This window comes from Meleagris gallopavo, chromosome Z (genome assembly GCF_905368555.1).
Source record: "Meleagris gallopavo chromosome Z, MGAL_WU_HG_1.1, whole genome shotgun sequence".
NCBI classification, from domain to species: domain Eukaryota; kingdom Metazoa; phylum Chordata; class Aves; order Galliformes; family Phasianidae; genus Meleagris; species Meleagris gallopavo.
In genome coordinates this window covers 33,510,915-33,533,683 of record NC_139435.1, presented here as the reverse complement: position 1 = coordinate 33,533,683, position 22,769 = coordinate 33,510,915, and the positions used below count along the sequence as shown (strand labels likewise).

General features: G+C 39.3%; 1 protein-coding gene across 3 annotated transcripts in view; it reads right to left on the bottom strand.

The window, feature by feature from the left end:
- The window catches only part of ADAMTSL1 (ADAMTS like 1), a 396,646-nt gene that overhangs the window by 52,118 nt on the left and 321,759 nt on the right, over positions 1-22,769 (bottom strand). For all 3 annotated transcript variants that reach the window (XM_085213494.1, XM_085213493.1, XM_085213495.1), the window contains 2 exons: positions 20,416-20,545; positions 3,962-4,172 (listed from right to left, as the gene is read on the bottom strand). In XM_085213494.1, the coding sequence (XP_085069620.1) occupies positions 3,962-4,172; positions 20,416-20,545 (341 nt within the window). The remainder of the gene's footprint in view (positions 1-3,961; positions 4,173-20,415; positions 20,546-22,769) is intronic.

Sequence of the window (22,769 nt, the reverse complement as noted above, 5' to 3'; positions counted from 1 at the left end):
CTCACCTATCCAGGTAGGTAAAGTGTTTGCACTGTGTCTCCCAGTATTCCTACCTTCCACAGTGTCTGAGCAGACCCAGTTCCTATATCCCTTTCAGAGGAGATCTGTGACTTTGAGAGCTGCATCTACCCATACTGGTACACAATTTTGCCTAGCTCAACACTTAGCTTAAGAAAACATAAGACAAGGCTGATGCCTGAGAAGATGATCCATATATCCTGTTCTGCCAGCCACTCATTGCTGGAGTTTGCTGTCTTTTCCCATATGCCAGCATAAGTATTTGTGCAGTTGCACAGTGAGCCAAAGTGGAAAGTTAGTCTAGGCTTAAAGTCAATTATACTTCTGCCTAGTTTTTGCCAGATCATCGTGTTGATTGCACAGCACTTCCAGAGATGCAAGGGAGTAGGCACTGTGAGGGCAAGAAAGAGCCCTCCACAGCACCTATGGTCTCCTTTGGCAGAAGTACTGACACATTTCATTCTGAACTGCTGACAGAACTGTAGCCTTGGCTTCTCCAACAGCAATCATTGCTTTGATTTATTCTGCTCATATAAAAGCCTGCAAAAATTACAATTAACATAGCTACCACTAAATGAAAAGCCAACCATCTCTGAGTCTCAGCATGTGCCTATGTGCATCTTCTCACATGCATTTACAGCACACAATTTGGGCAAAGACACCAATTTCAAAGTTTAGGAGCCAAGGAAGATGGTCTCCCCTTCAGGTGCCTTTGGCAATGGCCGAATCTTTGCAAGGGTGCAATGTTACGGCCAGTCTTAGTTACAGATAGAGGTGAGGAGTGAGCTGTTTAATTTAACACTGCCCTCTGCTCAAGGTGATGGGACTACAACAGCACAAGCTATGTTTTTACTCTCAAAAATCAATTTTATTCTATGATTCTGCAGCAAGATACAGCATCTACATAGGGAAAATACACATTTCTCTCAGTTGGTTTCTAAGGACTATCACTAGTATATTTAGAAAGGACATCTTACAATACAGAGAAAAATAGCTAGGAAAAAATCTGAAAAGGATAAGAGCTTTCCCATGCTAACTCGTTGTCTAGCTATTGTTCTGATTATCTTTAGAGTAAAGATAGCACTGAGCAAGACAAAAAGACTCAGACTGTGACACTTAGTAATAAAATAAAGAAAGATAAAGATTTATTAATGGATGTCTCCCATTTGTGGTCTGTAGAACAGATATTTCCAAAGGCTTGTAAAAATGAAAGCTCACATCCACTTTCCTGCAGCAACACACTACTGAAAACAAGATAAACATCCTAATGCATTTAGCTGAGAACTAAAACTGCTTAAAAATTCACAGTCTTGGATCTGCCAAGGGATATTTTAAAAATCACTTTGAATGTTACTACGCTGATAATGATCCTGTGTTTATCTGCCAGAAACATTAGGCTTTTAAAGGCATTTAATTCAGAGAATCCTTCCTCAACAAGCATAATGAGTCTTAGAAGAGAAAATGCTGTGTACTGCAGTTTTAATCTCCTGTTTATTTGTTTGCTTAAAATCTATTTTGAGAGAGCGCTGGGAAAAGAAGGATGAGATCTATAGATGAGACCAAATAAATGTCTTCAATCTGTACCATGAGGAGAACAGATGTTGCTTTCCATTGTCTGTGAAGCTTCATTGGACCTTTCTTATTATGAGAAAGCACCTTTCTGCATGACTCTCCACACATGTAGAACCATCTTTCAGAGATCCTGGGCAATGGGAGTTCTGTGCAAGATCTGCAGGTACAAGGTCTGCAGGCCTCTTCAACAGCCTCCTGGCTTGGCATCCCTGCTGCACAGCCAGAGTTCGCCTCCAGGTCAAATCTTGGCTATCAGCATCTCATCCAGATCATCTTTTGCCTGTCCCAGGAGTCCAGTGGTTGTAATAATCATACAGTGCAATGCACTGTCCTGACGATGCAAGTTTTCACATCGAGGTCATCCATGGGAAACTTGTTTGACAGAACTTCCAGGCCTGGCCTTGTTACAGGGTAGAAATTACAGTACAGAAGGTGGTTGTGCAGAGAAAGAAGACAGAAGACCTTTAAGAAAATGAGAGGATGGAAATTCGTTTTGATGGATATCTGCATTTTCTTGCTCTATATTCTTCCTGTCAGAGGCAGATGACTATTTTCAGTGCAGAATTGCACTGTTTATGCCATTTTCTCCTAATGAAAGTTAATCACAAGAAATATTCAGTGCCCATATGGTGAGGTGCTATCTAAAATGCAGAGCATCCTGCAAAGCCTGTGGAAGAAAGTGCAGAAGAGATATAACATGCCTTCATTAAGCCACAGCAGTGAACTGCAGTACAGATCCTCTGTCTCCATCAGAAAAGTCAGCGGTTAACACATGAAATGCAACCTGAACTATCTAATTTAATTCCTGATTGATATATTTGTTAAAGCCTTAGCATTTAATTGGACTCCATTCTCCCTAAGATCTGCTACATCTCCTGCAAAATGGTTGGTTATTTGAGAGTCCCCAAGAAAATATAAAATAAGCCTGAAACATTGCTTTAGACAGGCAGACACGTGTATGTTTACACTGCTGAGGAAGACATTCAAATCCTGAAAAAAAAGCCTATCTGGAAATATTTCTCGCAGAAGCTATTTTAGTACATTCCAGACTGGCCTACAGCCAACGGCCATTTTTAGCAGAGCATCAATTTTTCAGTATATTATAATGAATGTTTCTTCTGACTGTTCAAATAAACTTGCAGAAAACTGTTTTCTCTAAGGACTGTCGCCAACTATAAGCTTTTTAACAAACACAGGCACACCTTACAATATATCCTTATTTTGTTACATGTTAGTAAAAAACGACTTGCTATTTACAAATGCAGAATTTATGTGTGGGAACAGTCTAGCAATATTTAGAAGTACAACTAAGCAAATATGTGTAGGTGAATATTGGCAGACAAATTAGCATTTGTGATGAAATGTTGCTCAATTGTTTTAAACAATGGACTAACACTATAGGCTAGTCATCTAGCTTTGACAGAACACCAGGTTGGCTTAAATTTTGGTTGCTGTGATGGCTGCCCAAATCCAGAGGTCTCCTGTGTAGTCCAGTTTCACAGATTTAACAGCTTCATTAGGTTATTACATTAACATCTCCCTGGCTGCTCAGTTAAGGGTAGATTTTATAGATGGAGACTGAGAGTCACATATAAGTAAAGTGCCAAGTGCTCGTGGTTTTCTAATAGAAAGGAATGAATCTTTACACCAGTAGAACTGAAGGCTTAAATAAGCCTTTTGCTTGCACCTCCTTTGTGCAGTGATTTTTCCCTTGTTTCTCATCAGCAGGACAGAGTAACTTCTTCCTATGAAGATTATATCCAACATAAGCACCCTTAGGTCTTTTGAATTGCTTAAATGTTTTCTCTTACAACCAAATGGCAGCAAATAAACTCATTTCAGGCTGCCTAGTGAAGAGCTCTGTGCACATCCACTGTGTAGATAGGAATTTTCAGTAACAGTGTAATAAAGAATGATTTTCATAACGTGAAATACCCAATGCTCATTTGTAACTTTGAGGGATGAGGAAAGATTATTGCTCTAAAATAAATTATATGAGAATAGAAGGAATACTCAGCAAGACCTAGAGATCCTCTCCTTCCTGATCCTTGTAGCTTTGTATTCTTAGAAATCCTGGCATTACTAATCCAAATCCAACTGACCATCAATCACGTTAATCACAGAACACATCTGGTATCTCTGGTCAGCTATTAAATGTTATGCTTTAGAAGTAGCAACAGTCATTACTTGCCAATTAAAACCTTGATTCAGTTTTCACTAAAAAGCAAAAAGACACACTTCTAATTTTGTAACTAGTTCATCAGTACAGAAAATGAATTTTCTTGACAGGCTAATGCAAAACAACACATTGATAATGCATTCAATGACTACTTTCCACAGTAATTACCGAGATTACCTCATACATTCTTACCTCTTGCCATTCTGTAGTATACCAGGAGGGTGGGCAATCAAAGCGATTACAGGCTTGTACAAGCGATGGTTTAGGTTTCTGGCACAATTCATCAGCTAAAATCACGGTCTCATTACTTTCTCTTGATAGTAGGTGAGAACAGAAGACATCTCGTGTCTGCAATCCAACCCCACATGTAAGACTGCAGGTGTTCCATTTCCCAATTTCCCATCTGTGAAGGGGTCAGGAGAGAAAAACTTCAGCACAAAATAACATAACCTTGATTCTTCTCTTTTTGTAATAGCAGATGAAGTGAAGAAGCAGTAAATGAAAGAGATTCCTCCTTCTCTGACCAAGGTGAACCTTCTGTAGCTGCTGGATGAGGTTAAGAAGAGTATTAACTGTTCCCCTGCATTCTTAGTTTTGTCAAAAGCCCTTGGGCTTTAAGTCTGTAATATTGCAAGATATTGTGTCCTAAATTAAAAGACTTTGTGTCCTAAATTAAAAGACTTTGGTGAGCCAGAGCCTGTCTAATGTATTTCAAGAGTGAATGGACTTGATTAGATGGTTCTTTTCTGTCCTTAGCCAAAAGACAAAAACCCTAGTAGCAACATTTATCAGACGACTGATGAATTCCTGAGCAGGAATTTCTTCCAGAAGATCTAGATGTGTGGCTCTGGACAGACTTTCCCCTGTTGTGGAGGTAAGGAGTGCTAAGGCCTCGAGAGATGCAATAGAATAGCAGTAAGACCTTCTTAAATTTCTGAGTAAAAAGCTGTTACTGAGTCAACCCTTCTGTCCTAGCGACATAAATACTGCATCAACAGAGTTGTTGATGCCTGAATTTCAGTGTTCATCACATTAAAACTAGATTTCTAGGTTCTGAGCTGTACTGAAAATACCCACTAATTCTGTCACTGATACATTGAAAGTTGTTTGAAGTGTCAGGTCTCTCTTTTGTACTCTATTAGAAGGCAATTCAGAGATACAAAGAACACATTCACAAAGAAATCCTATTTTCAGAGTAAGCAAAAAAGAGAATAGTCTTCCATCAACTTTAGACAAAACACTAGACTGACATGGGCATACTCCCACATCCAGAATGAAAGTACAAAAGGCAGATACTGACACTTTCTCTAATCCTGAAGAATAGCTTCCCTTCCTGCATGATGTCACTGAAATTGCTGCTGGGGGAGTAAATTAAACATTCAGGACAAGGAAGGCTCAGTGAATATGCCCTTGAAGAAAGTAAAACCAGGCAGAAACTAAAAAGAGTGATTATGATGAAAGACACCCTCAGGCTCCAAGCAGGACAGGGATAGACAATAAATGAAAGTTATGAAATATGTCAGCAATATGAAGCAGGATCTGTGAAGGAGCTAAGGGGAAAAACTCTGACAGTCAGTAGTCATTGTAAATGGCTCAGCATGTTTCAGATATATCATGTTAGTAAATACTTTAGGGAAAAACACCCAATCACTTACTGCCACATAACTATTCTAACATCGCTTTTTATTTTATAAAATTGAACAAATGGAGAAGTTTGTAGGTGAGAAATACTTCTTCCTTACTAGATAGTAATGCAAATGGACCAAAAAGCCACATTATTCCCCTTCTGTGCTCCATCTGCTGATTACATTGTCTGATTTTATTGTATGACAGGATGTGCTCTGAGCATTAGCATTATGCAATAATGACACTCTAGTTTGGTCTCACAAGCAGCCTTGGTAGTGAAACTTACCCTCTCTTCCTTAAGTGTCACAGCACTATTGTGCTTTTAGCACAAAAAAGTGTTTAACCCTTTCTAACAATGAACAAACTCTGCTTACCAAGCTAGAAGTTTCCATGGCCACTTTCCAGGCTGCAATATGCTGAAGGCCACTTAAGTCTGATACTGGGAGCTATTTAGCAGTGGAGTAGGAGTGACATCTGGCAGCCAGCTAGGCTAATCTGGAATATGTTCTCCATATGAATGATCTTGGGGGAGAGGTCTTCCCAGATTTTCCCATAAAATTGTCAGTCAGAATTAATGTGGATATCAGCTACCCTTTAGTTTCAGCACAATCTAAACTAAGATATTTGAGTAGGTGCTGAAAAGAAAGCATTTTCTTATTTCAGAATCTATTTTCATACATGGGTAGTTGCCAAAGTTTCATGTACTCAAGTGATGGTAATAGATGTTGCCTCCAGCAACACATTGTTTGCTATTGCGTTGGTATAAGAGCATAATGTTTCTGTTGGCAGTTCACATCTCAGTGGCTAGTAGTCCACATACACTCTTTGGAGATCTTAGTTTCTGCAGAAGAGAGTGTTTGTTTCTTTTTCTAGAAAGACATGCTTTGTTTCAATAAAGAGAAAGGATTTTTTTTTCATGTTTTAGTTTTCTGTTGCGGGTTACACCTGTTGCCCTATCATTTACATCACTTTGTTCACAACTCCTTGCAACTGCTCTTAAAAGGAGAGTCCTTGTGCTCAGGAAACATGAAGTCAAATTCCCTCTTACCCTTACTTTTATGGAGTTTCATAGATACAAAGCAAAGAATAGAAAGTAGAGTGGGGATGTGCAACGTAACACAGAGATATTTGAATAACCAAACCCACAGGTGTTGTGCATGGTTGGCAGAACTACACAGTCCTAAAAAAATACAGAGAAGATCAGCTATGACCTAACAGAATGGATCAGAGGGTTGTAGGATTATTTTATAATAGATTAAGGTGATTGCAGTACTTTGTAAACTGGGTAAGACAGTATTAGTACCAGTAGTTTTAGATCTACTCGTATAGTAGGAGATAATAACCCATTTTTAAATACAGTCTTTGTGTAGTAAGTTTTACTTGTAGAGTGTTAGTTTTATTTGTAGAGTGTTATGAGATGCAGAGTGGTATGAAATGGGAGCTCAAATAATTCGTCTTTCATTTCACATGGTCATTATCTGCATGCTCTTCTAGTCATTGTTCTTGTTGTTGCTGTTATTGTTTTTTTTGTTTGTTTTTGGTGGGTTTGGGGTTTTTTGTGTGTTTTACTGAACTAACTCTTCCAATGGGTATGGCATACAAAAAAGAATAATAACATGATATCCAGCATGCAGTTCACAATGCCAGAATTAAAATTCAAATAGAATATAATCCTGTATCTCAAAAGGTGAATAAGGTAGTTCCAAGACCGTGCCAAGGAAAGGTCATGCAAGTGGAATTGGAACCACTGTGAAGAGACTGTGGTTGCTGTTAAGGTATAGACTTCAGGAAAAATCTTCATTCTTGCCATTTTACAGCCCAGTCAAAAGTCATAGAATCATAGAATGGCTTGGGTTGGAAGGGACCTCAAGGATCAGCAGGTTCCAAACTTTCTTTTCTACAGGCTAAACAGCCCCAGTTCCTTCAGTCTCACCTTGTAGGGCATATTCTCCAAGCCCTTCACAAACTTTGTTGCCCTTCTCTGGACCTGCTCCAGCACCTCAATGTCCTTCTGTACTGAGGTGCCCACAGCTGAACACAGTACTCGAAGTGAGGCCTTGCCAATGCCGACTAGAGGGGCAGAATGACTTCTCTAGTCCTGCTCACCACACCATTCCTGATACAAGCCAGGATGCCATTGGCCTTCTTGGCCAGCTGGGCACACTGCTGGCTCATATTCAGCTCACTGGCCATCAGTACACCAAGGTCCCTTTCCATCAGGCAGCTTTCCAACCACTCCTCCCCAAGACTGTAGGGTTGCCTGGGTTTGTTGTGACCAAAATGCAGGACCATGGAAAACAGAGCCACAGAACATTGGGCACAAAGCAACTCTGGCCTGGGCAGCAGAGTATTAACCTCTCCCCCTGCTTCTTCACAACAGAAGCGTGTGAGAGTGCTTTGCAGTCTGAGAGTAGAATTTATTCATGAAAATGCATATTATTATGCATTAGTTTGGTGAAGGGCAAGGGATATTACAACGCACTCCACTGTGGTTCTGAAAATGTGCATTCCTTCCTATATTACTTATTCATAGTCTGCCATTATGAGTGCAATTTATGTGTGCAATTTCTGTCCGATTCCTCAAATCTTCCTGTGTTACTTCTTAACCAGACTTCCCCCTTTTTATTATATATTCTGCTCTACAACTGTTTCCTGTCTTCATTTTTGAAAGGGGTTACAGAGGATAGTTCTGATGTATTTTACATAAAACACTGAGCAACCTTCCTGTAAGAAATCACTGCTTTGAGCATGAATCCAAATCTAAATATGAGCCAAAACCCAACTCATTTGTCTATCAAGCCTGATCTGGTCTATGTAGCTATATCAAAGATGGCCATTGCTGTCATTTATCTCAGTGTTTCAATTACCACACAAAGTGAAATTCTCTTGTGAGATACTTTTCTGTAGTCAGTATGTCTGCTAATCTCTCAAAATAGTGCTCTGCCAAATGAATTCACTTATCTTTCATGTTCCTCTGTGGTTCACACATTCTGTGTCTGGTGTAGTCCCTCCAAAGTCCCACTGGACAGCTTCCTACTGTTCAACCTCCCAGAGAACAGCCTCCCACTACTCAGAGTACTGGCATAAAACCACTAATCTTTTTTGACCTGATCTAATGGCAGACAGTCTCTCCTTCAGCTCAAGAGATAGCAAGAGTTGTTTACTGTTAAGAATATATATGTTACTTGAAGTATATCAGAAAATTACTAATGCAACCAAAATTGCCATTTGCAGTATTGTTGCATACTCCATTTACACTCTACTCTTCACTGACCTCTGAGTTCCTTCTCTGTTTTCTTCCATTTGGCTCTGTTATACAAATACTGGCTTCCAGCCAACTTCAGCTATAATGAGCTGCAATATTCATTGATACGGATAAGTCTACAGAGTGAATGCAGGCCACTTCTGTCATATCCCAGAGCACTTTCACTGGGCCTTTGATCTGCTTACATGTGTTGGCTGCATGGGCTTCTCCTCTAATGGATTACTTTCACTTGCAAGTGAAAAGTATTCTTCTCTTGAAGACAAGCACCTTTCTCTTCTCTGAACACAGCAATCCTTTGAATCTTTCTCTGCCTGCTGCACAGAACAGTTCTGATCCCTTACTGTATTAGAAATACTGAAAATAAAACTACAAGATTTTGTCACACTAGCCCTGAACAACAATTAAGTGCCAGTTATTTACAGACGGTGTTGTTAAGCACTGGAACAGGCTCCCCAGGGAAATGGTTGAGTCACCATCCCTGTATGTGTTTAAAAACCATTTGGATGAGGTGCTCAGGGACATGATTTAGCAGTGGGTTGTTAGAGTTAAGGTACTATGGTTAGGTCGTGGTTGGACTTGATGATCTTTAAGGTCTATTCCAACTTGAGCAATTCTATAATTCTATGACTCTATTTTTCTGTTGCTGCTGCTAATTAAAAAATACTTTGCCTTTTAATTTTAATTTCCTTTATTTCCTTCAGTTATTTATTAATTGAATTGAAGTACTTCCTTTTTCAAATATTAGTTAAATCTCACGTTTCCTCTGAGATATGTGCATAATTTGCATACATTTGTAATGTTCCCTCTAATTACAGACTGAGTCATGGAAGTGAGTAAATTACTTCCTAGAGACGTAGATCCATGTTTTAATGTCCAGGTGGAGGTTTTCAAACTCACACTTCACTTCAAAGGAGGAGTCTGATTTTACAGCAAATGATTTCATAGCTGAAATAAAAATGAGCTATCATTAAATTCTTACCTTTTAGACCCCTTTCTTTGAAACTAGAATGACTATAAAGCCAGGAACTGACCTTGAAGTCCTCATCGCAATCCTATAACCTCACAGGAAACAATTCTTCCCGTCCAGGATTAACACTAACTCTCTCTGCTGCCCAAAGTTTAAGTTCATTTTCTAGATAATATTTAAGAGTTGACCCTGAATATACTTACTCAACCCAAAAAAATCTACTAAAGGAGTCTCAAGAAAACTTTTTATACTTCTGTATGGAAGCTGTACCACAGACAGAGCTCCAGATAAAAACAGAGAAGAAAGGGAGAAATTATGTGCTCCAATTAGAATTCTTGCTATCCAATGTAGGATACACAAGTTGAGAAGTGACGAGAAGAGGCCATTATTGACGTGGTGTGTGATTGACTTTGTTGCATGTATACACAGCTGCCACCATGTCCTTGTATACTGAGGAGCATCTGTATTCAGGCAGGTGCTGCAAGTTCAATAAGTACAAACCTCTTTCCACACAGGTGAATAATTATTTCAGAAACAAACAAACAACAAAGAAGTGCACTTTAGTATCACTTTCATATCATATAACCATGTAAAAATGAAAATAATTCCATTTTTTTTAGAACTGTTTTATGAGGTCTTTGAATGGGAGGATATTTACTTTTCCTGTGCAGCATTCAATTAGCTTGGTATATCTTAAAGGGATTCTGTCAGGATGAAAATTACATATCTTGAGAAAATGTTCTTCACTGACAACACCTAACGACTTAGAATGCTTTGCTTTTTACCATGTATACTGTGAATATAGGGCCTGAACCACATACTAAACATTGCTTTGGCTCTAGGCTATATATTTTTAAAGTTTCTGTAGCAAAGAGTGAAGTTTCAAAACTAAGGAAACAGTACATTGTCACTAGAGGCTCCTGTCCCATTGTTCTAGGCAGTAGATAAAGACAAAGAGATCATCCCTGCTACAGAGCTAGGGCCTTAGCAGATAACAGGGATTAAACCAAAGAGAACACAAAGTATTGTTAAGACTTTGCAAGTCTGAAGCCGAGACAAAGAATCACAGAATTGTGGCGGTTGGAAGGGACCTCTTGGACATCATCTAGTCCAACCCCTGCTCAAGCAGGTTCCCTGCAGTACATTGCGCAGGAAAGCATCTAGGGAGGTTCTGAATATCTCCAGAGAAGGAGATTACGCAACCTCTTTGGCCAGCCCATGCCAGTGCTCTGTCAATCTCACAGTAAAAGTTGAAATGGAACTTCCTATGTTTCAGTTTATGCCAGTTGCCCCTTATCCTGCCACTGGGCACCACCAAAAAGATCCTGACCCCACTGTCTTGACATCCACTCTTCAGATCTTTCTAAGTGTTGATAAGATCCCCTCTCAGTCTTATCTTCTGCAGGTCAAACTGTCCCAGGTCTCTCAGCCTTTCCTCATAGGGGAGATGCTCATTAGAGTTTCTCATCTTTCCAGCCCTCCTCTGAACTCTCTCTAGGAGACTGCTGTCTTCCTTGCACTGGGGAGAACAGAACAGGACCCAGTACTCCAGATGTGGCCTCACCATGGCAGAGTAGATGGGAAGGATTATCTCCCTCATCCTGCTGGCCACACTCTTTTTAATGTGCCCCAGGATCCCATTGGCTTCCTTGGCTGCAGGGACACACTGCTGGCTCATGGCCAACCTGTGGTCCACCAGAACACCCAGATTCTTCTTTGCAGACCTCGTTCCTATGAGGTCAGCCCCTAACCTGTACAGCCAGTTACTACTTCCCAGGTGTAGGATTCTTCATTTGCCCTTGTCAAAACTCATTAGTTTTCTCTCTGCCCAAGCAGACTAATTGTTGAATGACAACAGTCTTCTGGTGCTTCAGCCACTCCTCCCAGTTTCATATTAGCAGCAAACCCTCTGAAGGTGCATTCTAATGCATCCTAATTGCTAAGGGTGTGTTTCTAATAGATAAATGTACATCACAGACTCTATTCCATCACAGAGACCTTCAGTGATAGCAGAGAGGTCAGGAAGTTAACAGGAATTAGGATTACTTAACTGAAGATTTTCAAGAACACGGAGAGGACAGCTTGCTCTGCTATTGCGTATACAGACCTAGCTGGGAGAAACAGCATTTTTTTTTTTTGTTTAATCAGTCTTACTCCTTCTAAAAGTATTTAATTCACTCCAAATTGAACTTTAAATGAAAATATCTCCTTTGTTTATTTCAAGTCTGAATATTTGCTGATGTATAACTATCACACAGAATTGTATAATTCATTTTCAAGAGATAGGGCCATTTAATCCTTATTTCATACAACTGATCTTTTCATCATTAAACATTTATTGATTAAAAAGTGTTGTGCATTCCTCAGAAACTGATACAGTATGATACTGTAAATTCATTTCTCCTCATTTCTCCCTTTTCTAAAGGAAGTGATGTTGCATAGTAAAAATAATCTATCTATAAGACCCTCTGGCTAATTTTGCAGGATAATGCTACAGTGAAGAAATTAATCCTCGCTATTATCTCTCAGAACATTTGACTCATCTTTGTATTTGGTTCAAGAGTTAAAGACCTGCTCTTTCTTCACCCTTGGGAAAGCTTACTCTTGTGAGTGAAATCCTACAGTTGAGACAGTGAATTAATACTCTCAGTAATACTGAGAATACATTTACAGAACAAACTAAAAATTAGAAATAAATATCTGGAATGCAGAAATGAGAGCACATTTAATCAAAATATTGAAAAATATCAAATGGCAGCAAATAACTAAATTATAATTTGCGCTAAAGAGAAAGGTGAGAAGAAGTGAACTGCATTAAGGTGACTACAATCGGAAAACTAATAATGCCAGGAATAAAAAAGAGGGGAAATAACCCTTTGTGGAACTCGGTCCCTACAATGGCTTAGAGCTCATCCTGTCACAAAGCAGAATATAAAAAGCCTGTGGAAGGCTATCATCAAATTATGTTTTAACTCAACAACGTACCAACTTGGCAAACCTATCACCAGGAGCTTAGTGTTGAGGAAAATTGAAGCTACGTAGGACACTGAGTAAGAAGTGTGATCTATCATTCACTGAATCACAGAATGGCTTGACTTGTAAGGGACCTCCAGTATCAGCAAGTTCCAACCCCCCTGCAGTAGGCAGGACTGCTAGCCAGTTGGTCCAGAATTAGAGCAGACTGCCCAGAGCCCCATCCAACCTTGCCTTGAACGCCTTCAGGGATGAGCATCCACAACCTCTCCAGGCAGCCTGTGCAAGCATCCCACTACCCTGTCAGTGAAAAATTTCCCTAATGTCTAATTTAAATTTTCCCTCCATTAAAATTTTCCCTCCTTTAGTTTAAAACCTTTCCTCTTGTCCTATCACTATCTACCCATGTAAAAAGTTTATTTCCCTCCTGTTTATAATTTTTAAATGTATAATCCCTTCTAAATACTGGAAGGCCATAATGATGTGTCCCCACAGACTTCTCCAGATTGAACAAACCCACAAGCCCAGATCCTCCAGCCTGTCTTCATAGGAGAGGAGCTCCAGCCATCTCATCATCTTCCTAGTCCTCCTCTGGACTGTCTCCAAAAGTTACGTCTTTCCTCTGCTGAGGGCCCTGGACTTTGACACAGTACTCCAGATGAGGCCTCACAGGGGCAGAGCAGAGAGGGACAGTCATATTCCTTGCTTTGTTGACCTTCCCTCTTTTGACAGCTCAGGGTACTGTTGGCAGTCTGGGCTGCAAGCGCACACTGCTGGCTCACCATCTACCAGGACCCTAAATCTTTCTCAGCAGGCCTACTCTCAAGGAGTTCTCTCAGTCTGTACATGTATCTGAAATTACCCTGACCCAAGGGAAACACCTTGCACTTGGCCTTGTTGAACCTCATTAAGTTCACATGGGCCTAGCTTTAGAGTTTGTCAAGGTCCCTCTCAGTGGCATTCCTTCCTTCTGTTCTATCAACTGCATTACCCAGCTTAGGGACACCTGCAAACTTGCTGAGAGTTAATATTACCCAGTTTTACTTGAACATACAGCGTAGTGTATGAGGGTGAGAATGTGGGTGCATATGTATGTGCATCCGAGCATAGTTGTAAATAGTGTGATCAGTTATACTATGCTTCAATTTAGCTTGGTACAAGAATTAATAGCTAAAAATATCTGGCTCACAAACTGTAGAGGGTCAGATAGTACCATCATGGGTCACTGTCCCTTAGTTCTTGAAAGAATTTTACTTTATTCTCATAGTCAAGGAAAAATCTGTTTACTGCTGCTCTTCAACTTTGTGAAGAAAATAAAACAGATATTGATAAATTGGTCTCAAAACTCTTCAGCGTAAGAAATAAACATGATATGTAACTAAATATTTAAAGTTGCAGTCGAATATTTTATGAGCTAAAATGGAGGAAAATACCTATGAATGAAGCCCTATCTAATGAATGAACTGAATTTGAGAAAAAAAATCTGTCATGGAGACTCCAGAGTGATTCCGCTGATCCTAACAACTAGTAAGTTCCTTCATTCTTCATGTTTAAATGTGCTGAGGAGGTGCTGAAAAGAGGGCCCACTTGGGGACTTCACTGCAACTGCTGAGTGAGAGATATCAAGGAACATGCAGCTATTGTTCCACCACAGCCAATGCATTCAGAGAGTGCAGAGAATGGTGGCTCATCAAGAACATCTTGGATGATCTCTTAACAACTACAGAGTGTACAAAGGGAAGGTTAAAAAAAATATATTAAAGAATAAATAATAGGTAAAACACAAATGTTTTTAGGTCATATTAATACTTCTAAGTCTAGGGCGGTACTACAATAGTACAGAGTAGGTGTGCAGGTGATGCAGGCACAGCATTACAGAACACGATCTCAGAACAGCAGAATGTTTAGATGTCTTTGTACTGCACTGTCTTTAGCAAAGCAAGCTTTAACAATGCAATTATGATTCTCTAACTAACTTCCATTTAAGCTGCTTCTTGACCTTAAGGCTTCGAAGAAAGGTGAATCTGTCATGTTTAGCAGTGTATTACTTATGTCTGATCCTCCAACCTACTGTGTCAATGGTTCAAGTTGCAGACTGCAGATTCCAGGGGGTTCTCTGGACTGCTTTTCAAGAGGCTATAAAATACATTCTCAGTACACTTCAGTTCTCAATAGACTCAAATACAGCTCACTGGAAAAAAAAAAGTCAGGAGTCTGTGAAAGATTGAAAATCTCTTAGCGGCAAGAAGAGAGACAGTAACACTACTACTGCCTCACTAATGCCAAGTCTAACTTACACCTCTGAGAAAAGACTCCAAGAAAAGAGGGATTGGTATCTCCTGCCAGTAAGGCTATACTGTAGTATCAGTTAACCTAATGACTTGTAAATCTTTTAATCTTTTTCATGAACTAGACAGAGATGGTCTAATATTTGATGCAAAGTGATGCAAAACACATATGTATGTGATACCCTACCACACACAGAGGTCACCTCCAATGGATTAGAGAAAACTTCATCTCTTTCAGACATATTGAATTAATTTCATATTTTGGATGGGAGCATATCTTGCACCACGTTTGACCTACCAGCAACCTAATATCTCCCATCTCCAAATGAACAGAAAAATATGTTGATTTTTTTCTCCTTTATAGTTTGATTTCATCTGAGAAATAGAACAAAACAGATGAGAAATACTGCATCCTTCAAAGAAACATTCAAGTAATAACTGGTAATTTATTAGACAAAAACAAAATAAGCAGATGCAAGGGGAAAAAAAAAGAAAAGAAAAATAACATACTGTGCAATGAGCTGAAGCTGAGCCTCAGATATTTTGACCCTTCAGTCAGGTATTAGGATCACTCGGATGTTTTTGAGTTGCCTTGCTAAATACAAAGACTTGAAGAAGTAGAGGGAGAGTGCTGTGGTAAAATATCGTGCTATTCCTCCTAGAACCATCTGCTTTTTCTTCTATTTATCAGTTCTTTAGTATTCAGCTGTTCTTTGTTCCAAAGGAATATAAGTTCAGTTTTGAAAATATGCAAGAACAAAGCTTTAGAAATTGCCTGGAATTTCCTCCATTTTCAACCATCTGGCTTTCATTGCTTAGCTTCTCTCTTCACTCCTCCATACATGTTTACTAAATCCTTTCAACATGCACTGACCAAGTTATTGAGCAGTTATAATTAATAACACAATTACAGCATTCTCATTCCCCCCTTTGGTAGGTCATTTGTCTCACCAAGAGCTGCTCATGCTGATGATGTTATAAACAAGAGCAATTATATCTGATTAGATGATGACCACCTCTGAATTTTGGGTTGTGGATGCTGAGGAAAAGCACTCTTTGGACTTGAGTCAATTTATTGTTGAAAACAGTAAAACTATCATTGCAACAGAGTTTTTCTGGTTCTTTTTGGAGTAATTTAAAATGCAAATATATCAATTAGCAAAATTGATGGACCTATCCTTTCATTTTAGAGCTGAAAGAAGAAAATTCTAGACTTTGAATATTTATTCTGCATTAAATCCTAGAAAGACTGTGCTCTGCTTAAGTATTACTATATAATTCTGAAAGTGGTATACTTTGACTGACACAAATTAAGTGACTTAGAGGGCATGGAGGAACTGTTTGTCCATGGAAGCTGTGGATGCCCCATCCCTGCAAGCATTCAAGGTCAGGTTGGAGGGGGCCCTGTGCAGCCTGATGCTTGAGGGGGAACTCTGTCCATGGCAACTGGGTTGGAATTAGATGATCTTTAAGGTCTCTTCTAACCTAAACCACTCTGTGATTCTTTGAATGACTGAATTTAAATGTCTTATTTCCACTCCTTCTGGGAGAAATCACTCTGGATCTCCTAATACCTCAAATCAGACTATATATATATTTATAGCAATATCAAACAAGCCTATGCCAATTAATTAAGGTGGAATTTTATGCTTACTGTGTTCAGTTATTAACTTAGGAATCAGCTTCAAGGTGCTTCACTATTGTTCTGTTCAGTATGGAATGGGACATTCTGCTTCAGTGTTTTCCAGGAGAAAAGAAACCCATTGTTTTCTGCCATTGTTCATGAAGCAAAACACAAAAAACCTCCCAGTAAAGTCTGAAACCACAGGAAGTTCAGCTACTTTCGGGTTTGTATACAAATGAAGTCCTCCAATTTTTGTATGAAACTCATCCCAGTTTTGGAAAACTTCTATAAAAATATAGGGTATGAGACTTTGCTGACTATATATAGCTGTAAATATCTGATCACAGAATTCTGCAGTTTAGTTTTTCTGTCTCTGTTCAATGCAATCAGAACAGAAATGTGTTAAGATACTAAGTTAGAATTTCAATGGAAATTATAAATTTCTCTCAGGTGCTATACCTGCACTGTCACGTTTCAGTTTCCATAAATCCAAAATATTGTCAATATATTCTAGTTTTTAGCATATTTTGTTCCAGGAAAGTCTAGAACAATTAGGAATTAAAGAAGACAGGGATACCACAGATTGTTATCAAAGTGAAACACTGAGTATTCTAGTCTTCTCAGTGTGGAGCAAAAAACAACAGCAACAGTGAAGATTTGCTTAGCATAATTCATCCTAAGTGTCCAAAAAGAATGATGAAAAACAATGAAAAAGAAATCATTACTCTTCACTGATTACTCATATGTTATCTGTCTTGAGGTATGAACCTTCTTATCCTTCAGAAAGTGTGATTAGTTTCTTTGTTCAATGCTTTTACTTATGTACATTAAAGTACATAAGGAATTGTTGACCAGGAGAGGCTTACAGACCTAAATCTTTGAGAGGATATGAAGAATACCCCATATAAGCAAACGTATTTCCAACAAAAGCAATTTTAAGCTTGGAGGATCTAATTTTTAAATGTTCTCACTTTTAAACTAAATGAAGTCTTGAATTGTATTAAATTCTAGCCACAGAATTTAATGTTCTGGTTCAGTATGTCCTGTTATTCTGGCTCAGAAATGCCACTTTCTCTAAATAAACTAGGAAGGAATTTTTGTTCCCTTGAGCAAGATTTCTGAGCTTTTTCTCATGGTATGGACAACTCTGCCATGTCTTTTATGGCATTCTTCACCATAACAGTTGCCTTTTCAGCACACTGCCTCCTCTATATGCAACAACTGCATACCCCAACAGTCACATATTGCGGCCATTTTAGGAAAGTGTTTTTTTTTTATATTTTTAGCTTGTATTTTAGTTAATATAGTTTAGCAGCTGGAAAATAGAGGGAAGAGCCAACACTATGAGACCCGCCAGTTCTCTCTATAAGCCATCAGCAAAAGCTCTGTGAAGTATCAATGGTTCACAGATCACATTTTGGGAACTTCTGTAACAGGGATCCAAGCTCACAGCTACATCTCAAGATCTGGACTTGTCAGTCAATAGCAGTACCTTCATCAACATTCATAAGAACAGGATTTTCGCCTAAATTTCTGCCTGATTCCTAGATCAGGATTTCCTGAATTAGAATCCTGAAGCACCTTCTTATGATTAAAACAAAGAGAAAATCCTAAAACCTGCTTTCTTTTCATTTGGTCTCTTTAGAAACCCTAAGATTACTTTAAATAGCTATAAGGCAATCATTTTTATATACTAAATGCTATCAGCTTAATGAGTATTAATATGCAATTGCATTTAATGCAGTGCTATTACTATATATAGAACTTCAGAAGATTGCAGGCTGTCACGGCTTGCCAGGAGCTACATGGGAGACACATCAACCTTTCTTCTTGCCTCCCTTTCTATTAGTCACACTGCCTATGGTCTGCAATCTTGAGTTGTAGGTCTTCTTGCTCTTACCAGAGGAACCATTTTGGAGATCACATGCTGATTTTCTGCCTGGGCTGCTTAATTCTCTGCAGACAGGCAATTTCCTCCAGATTTAGGGGTCTGTAGGACAGGATTTGTATATACTAGAAATGGAGCTATTTCTCCTTTTCTCAGTTGCAACTCTAGGGGTAGATGAAAGCTTCTAAATCTATGCCCCCTTCATTCCTCATCCTGCTTTAACTACGGCTCCATGTCATGATCCTCATCACAATCACCTTGTAGTTGGAGAAGTAAACCACGTATCTAAGGCAGTTTTAAACTACCTTTATGCCAGTAGCATGATTATCACAATGGTACAGAGTAACACTCAGACTAATTCAGCAAACACTCATCAAAATTTTCAGAAGACTTTTGTAACAGAAATCACCTAAGTACCAGCCTATGTGAATGTATCTTTTCTCTCTTCTTTTTTAAACAGTATATATTTATTTTCCATGTCAGAACTGATGGATGGTCAGTCTGTCACCATGCACTCTCATTCAAGTGACATTGCTGCCTGTCAGTTACAGATTTGCAACTACAAAGACACTTTTTGCTTATGTTTTAGCACCAGCAACACAGCAATTTAACCAACTCAGGGTTGCCGTATCCTGCTAAGTAACTTTTGTAATGGTTTTGTGAATTATGTCAAACTATTTGTCTACGCTTGTACTGTATTCAAAATACTTACCACCCAATTAAACAATTATTTTTGTCTCTTATCATACTTGGATGCTGGCCATATTTGATTTTTGACATCAGCAGTCTCTGCGTAGCAAAGTCTACTAATCCACATAATGATACACCTTGGAATAACCTGCTTTCATACAAAGAATACATACAGCCACCAATATGTAGTATAAGAAAAAAATACCACCTGGACAACACTGACTGTTTTAAACAGTCCAAAGTTATAAATAAGTCTCTTTCAAATCTGTCACACTACCACAAGAGAGTAAATGCACCTGTGTGCAGCTGGGAATAAAGACAATATGTATGTAATATATTTTCAATACCTGACAGCGCTCGTTCTACTTAAATAAACCAGGGGAACCTCATGACAGCTATTTTCTGTTGTAGAAGGTACAGATGTGGATCTTTGCAGACAAAGAATTGCTATTTTTAGAGTCAGGATTGTGGAAGCAATCTGAGATCTGGGAGGAACAGGTTGTGAAAGCCTTCTGTGAAAGTGGAAGTTGCAGAAATGTCCCTACATTTTTTTTGACTCTGAGTAGCGTTAAGCTAATCCATAAAATATCTGGCAGCAGGACCTGAATATGCAAGCCGTCTGAAATTTGCCCTTTGTTTTCACCGCTGCTTTGCGCTTCCCATTTAATAATTCTAAGACCTGAAGAGGCTGCAAGCCCCTGTAATCTGAGAAAGAGCATGTGTGAGGCAGTGCATGCCTCCAGACTGAAAGGCCATTTGGTTTGGGGTCACAGCTTATTTAATTACTATTTTTTTAAACAGCATAGTTTAAACGGTTCTGGATAACATACCAGACTACAGTTACCTCACACTTGTGTAATTTTTTTGCCATTTCCACGGAATTCTCAAAATCCACTATCTGAGGTCCAAGTAGAACTGAAGGCCTCCAGCCTGGATATCCTCACCTAGGCTAACAACACTGCACAGCCTTCATGGCCACTGGGGACTGAACTGCATTATTTAGTTTTTCTCACCCTTATTAACTTTTCTCACTTTATGCCCACCACAAGGAATCCTGAGGGAGTTAAACTGATCTGCTTAGCCCAGATACCCCAGTCTGCAGTACTGAAACCTAGAGAGCATCTCAGGCTCTTATCTACACATTGTACTCGCACGTTCCAGTTTTTCATTAATGACCAGAGCCAAACATTCTAGTCAGATGGACCTTCTTGAGTGCTTTAGTTTCATGGAGACTTTGCAGATTAGTTTTCCAGCTCCACCAATAACCACACTTCTCCTACATCCCCCAAACATACGCACCTGGTGATAAGATACAGGAAGCATACCTTGGAGGGCAGGGGTCCAGACTACAGGCTTTCAGCAGCTGTGGAGGACGGCGGCTCGTTACACACTGAGTCTCATCTGCAGTCTCCCTGGTTTGCTTGTTCAGGCAGGTCACTACAGCCTCCTGGACACCTGCACACAATAATGCACAGTCACAGCCAGCTCCCAGCACAGAGAGGACATCCAGGGGAGAGAGAGCCCTGCTGCTCATTTTTCCCTCTCTGTTGTTACTTTCGCAATTTTCCAGACACAGTCACACATTTCTTTAGGCCTCTATAGAGATGGCCTAATCAGAACTCTGCATGGGATGCTGAGCTTTTGGTTGCACTTGCTCTCAGCCTCACTGGACGTCTCGACAGCAGTAAAAACTCAATAGGTTCATTCACCCTTTATTTTGCCTGGACAGAGTAATGTCCAGTGCTCTTCAGTGACTCCTCTGTTCATTGGGAGTGCAGCATGGAAGGCAAGGGTGTGAAGATGGCCCTGACACTACCATGCTATGTTTTAAGTAACTGTAAGATTACTTTAATTGCAAACGTAAAACAAAGCAATTTCAGGTCTCAGCTGCTTTTCCGCCTCCATAGGCTAGCTACTACGCTGAAGATGCAAAACTGCCAGGTATATCTGAGAGCTGGGGGTAGGAGAGAGGTAGCTGTGGGGAATGAGAGAGAAGTTGGAAGATTTGGTGAATAGGCTATAACTCAGAAGATGTACACTTGCCCATACCAGGTACTCTGTCTCACTGTTCCTGAGAATAAGATAGGCATATTAAGATGCTTTGGATCACAAGGTTAGAAAGCTGGAAAATAAGGCACTGCAGGACTGCACACTATAGAAAAGGCTACCTAGTTAGATGAAGTCTGTTGGATCTACTTCCCTGAAGGATGTGAGGATGGTTATTTCCCTAATTCACAGCGGTTCAAGCAGGATGGAAATGTGGTCTTTACATTCACCCCAATTTCCAGATTTAGGAAAAGATCAGTTGAACTCATAAATGCACATCTTTTTCAAAATCAACAATAAGTTTTCCAGAATATCTTAGAATCTTTTGAAGACAAAACGGTGAAAAAAAAAAAAGGGAAGAAAGTCCAAGAGCTCTGAGAATACTATAATAGAGCTGTCAACACCTTTTGCCATTTCTAATGCCAGAGCACACATCATGCAAACAATGATATCATATTACTCAACAGGACCAAAGTATTGCAGCTCAGTAGGATATGACACTGTTTTGAAGTCACTGCTCTCTGCTTTGCAATGATCACTTGTGCAGCATCACAGCAAGGTCAAATTGAAGGAGGCAAAGGAAAAGAATAGCTAGTCCAGATACAGTGAAACCTTGGAAAACACTTTTTTTACCCGTGTGGAAAGAAGCCATTGAGTCCTATATATACTGGTGACTTCATTCTGTCTGCTAGGGATAAGGCTAACTTACCACCTCTTATGTATGAGATTCTCTGTTTTTCAGATCAGAATTTTTAAATTGTATTTCCACAGCTTCAATTTCTCCTCTCTGAAGTGTGTTACTAATGAACTGCTGACTAATAATTATCAAATTATCTCAGCACATTTGCCTGTTTCAGAGCTGACTATTCCTAAGTGGTGGTCTTGAATTCAGCTTTTCTTCCCCTTCTCCATCCAAACCAGATGATTTTGCATTACCAAGCTCACATAGCCAAGCTCTGATAATACTGTTTTCAGCTTTTAGTATACAACCTGCCCTGAACTTACACTACCGATAGTTATTCCTGCCACATACATGACCTCTGACTGTATTTTCAACAGTTCTGGTCTTTTATACTAGCATTCTACTCTGCTAAATAGAATTACCTTTCAGAGATTCTTGTAACTTTTTACGTTTTAAAGATTCCAGTATAAACAGTAATCTTGTCTGACAGCCTTGGTATTGCAGAAAAAGGATCCTCCTGAATTTAGATAATCTGTAGTGTCTAGATTGGGTATTGACAGAGGTTCCTGGCTTGATCAGTTCATGCTAATGACTTAAATATATTCTAGCTTGTTCCAGCAGGAAGAAAACACATTCCAAATCATTTTTACATCTGTCCCTCTGTTTTTGATTGGTCAATGCAGTGATTGGCTACAAGCTTTAAATCAACAAATGGATCACTGAATCTTTAAAGACTATATGGACTGTCTATTATCTGTCAGAACTTCTGTTATCTTTATTAAATAAGTGTGTGAACTTCATAAATTTTGCTTCTCATTCAAGTAAATGAATTCTATTTACTGCACAACATTATGAGAACAAGAGCTGTCCTCTTCAAAATTGCTTTCCTTGAAATAAGAAACCAGTTCTGAATGGGAAATTGCAATACAAAAGAGCATAAGGGTGGAACGC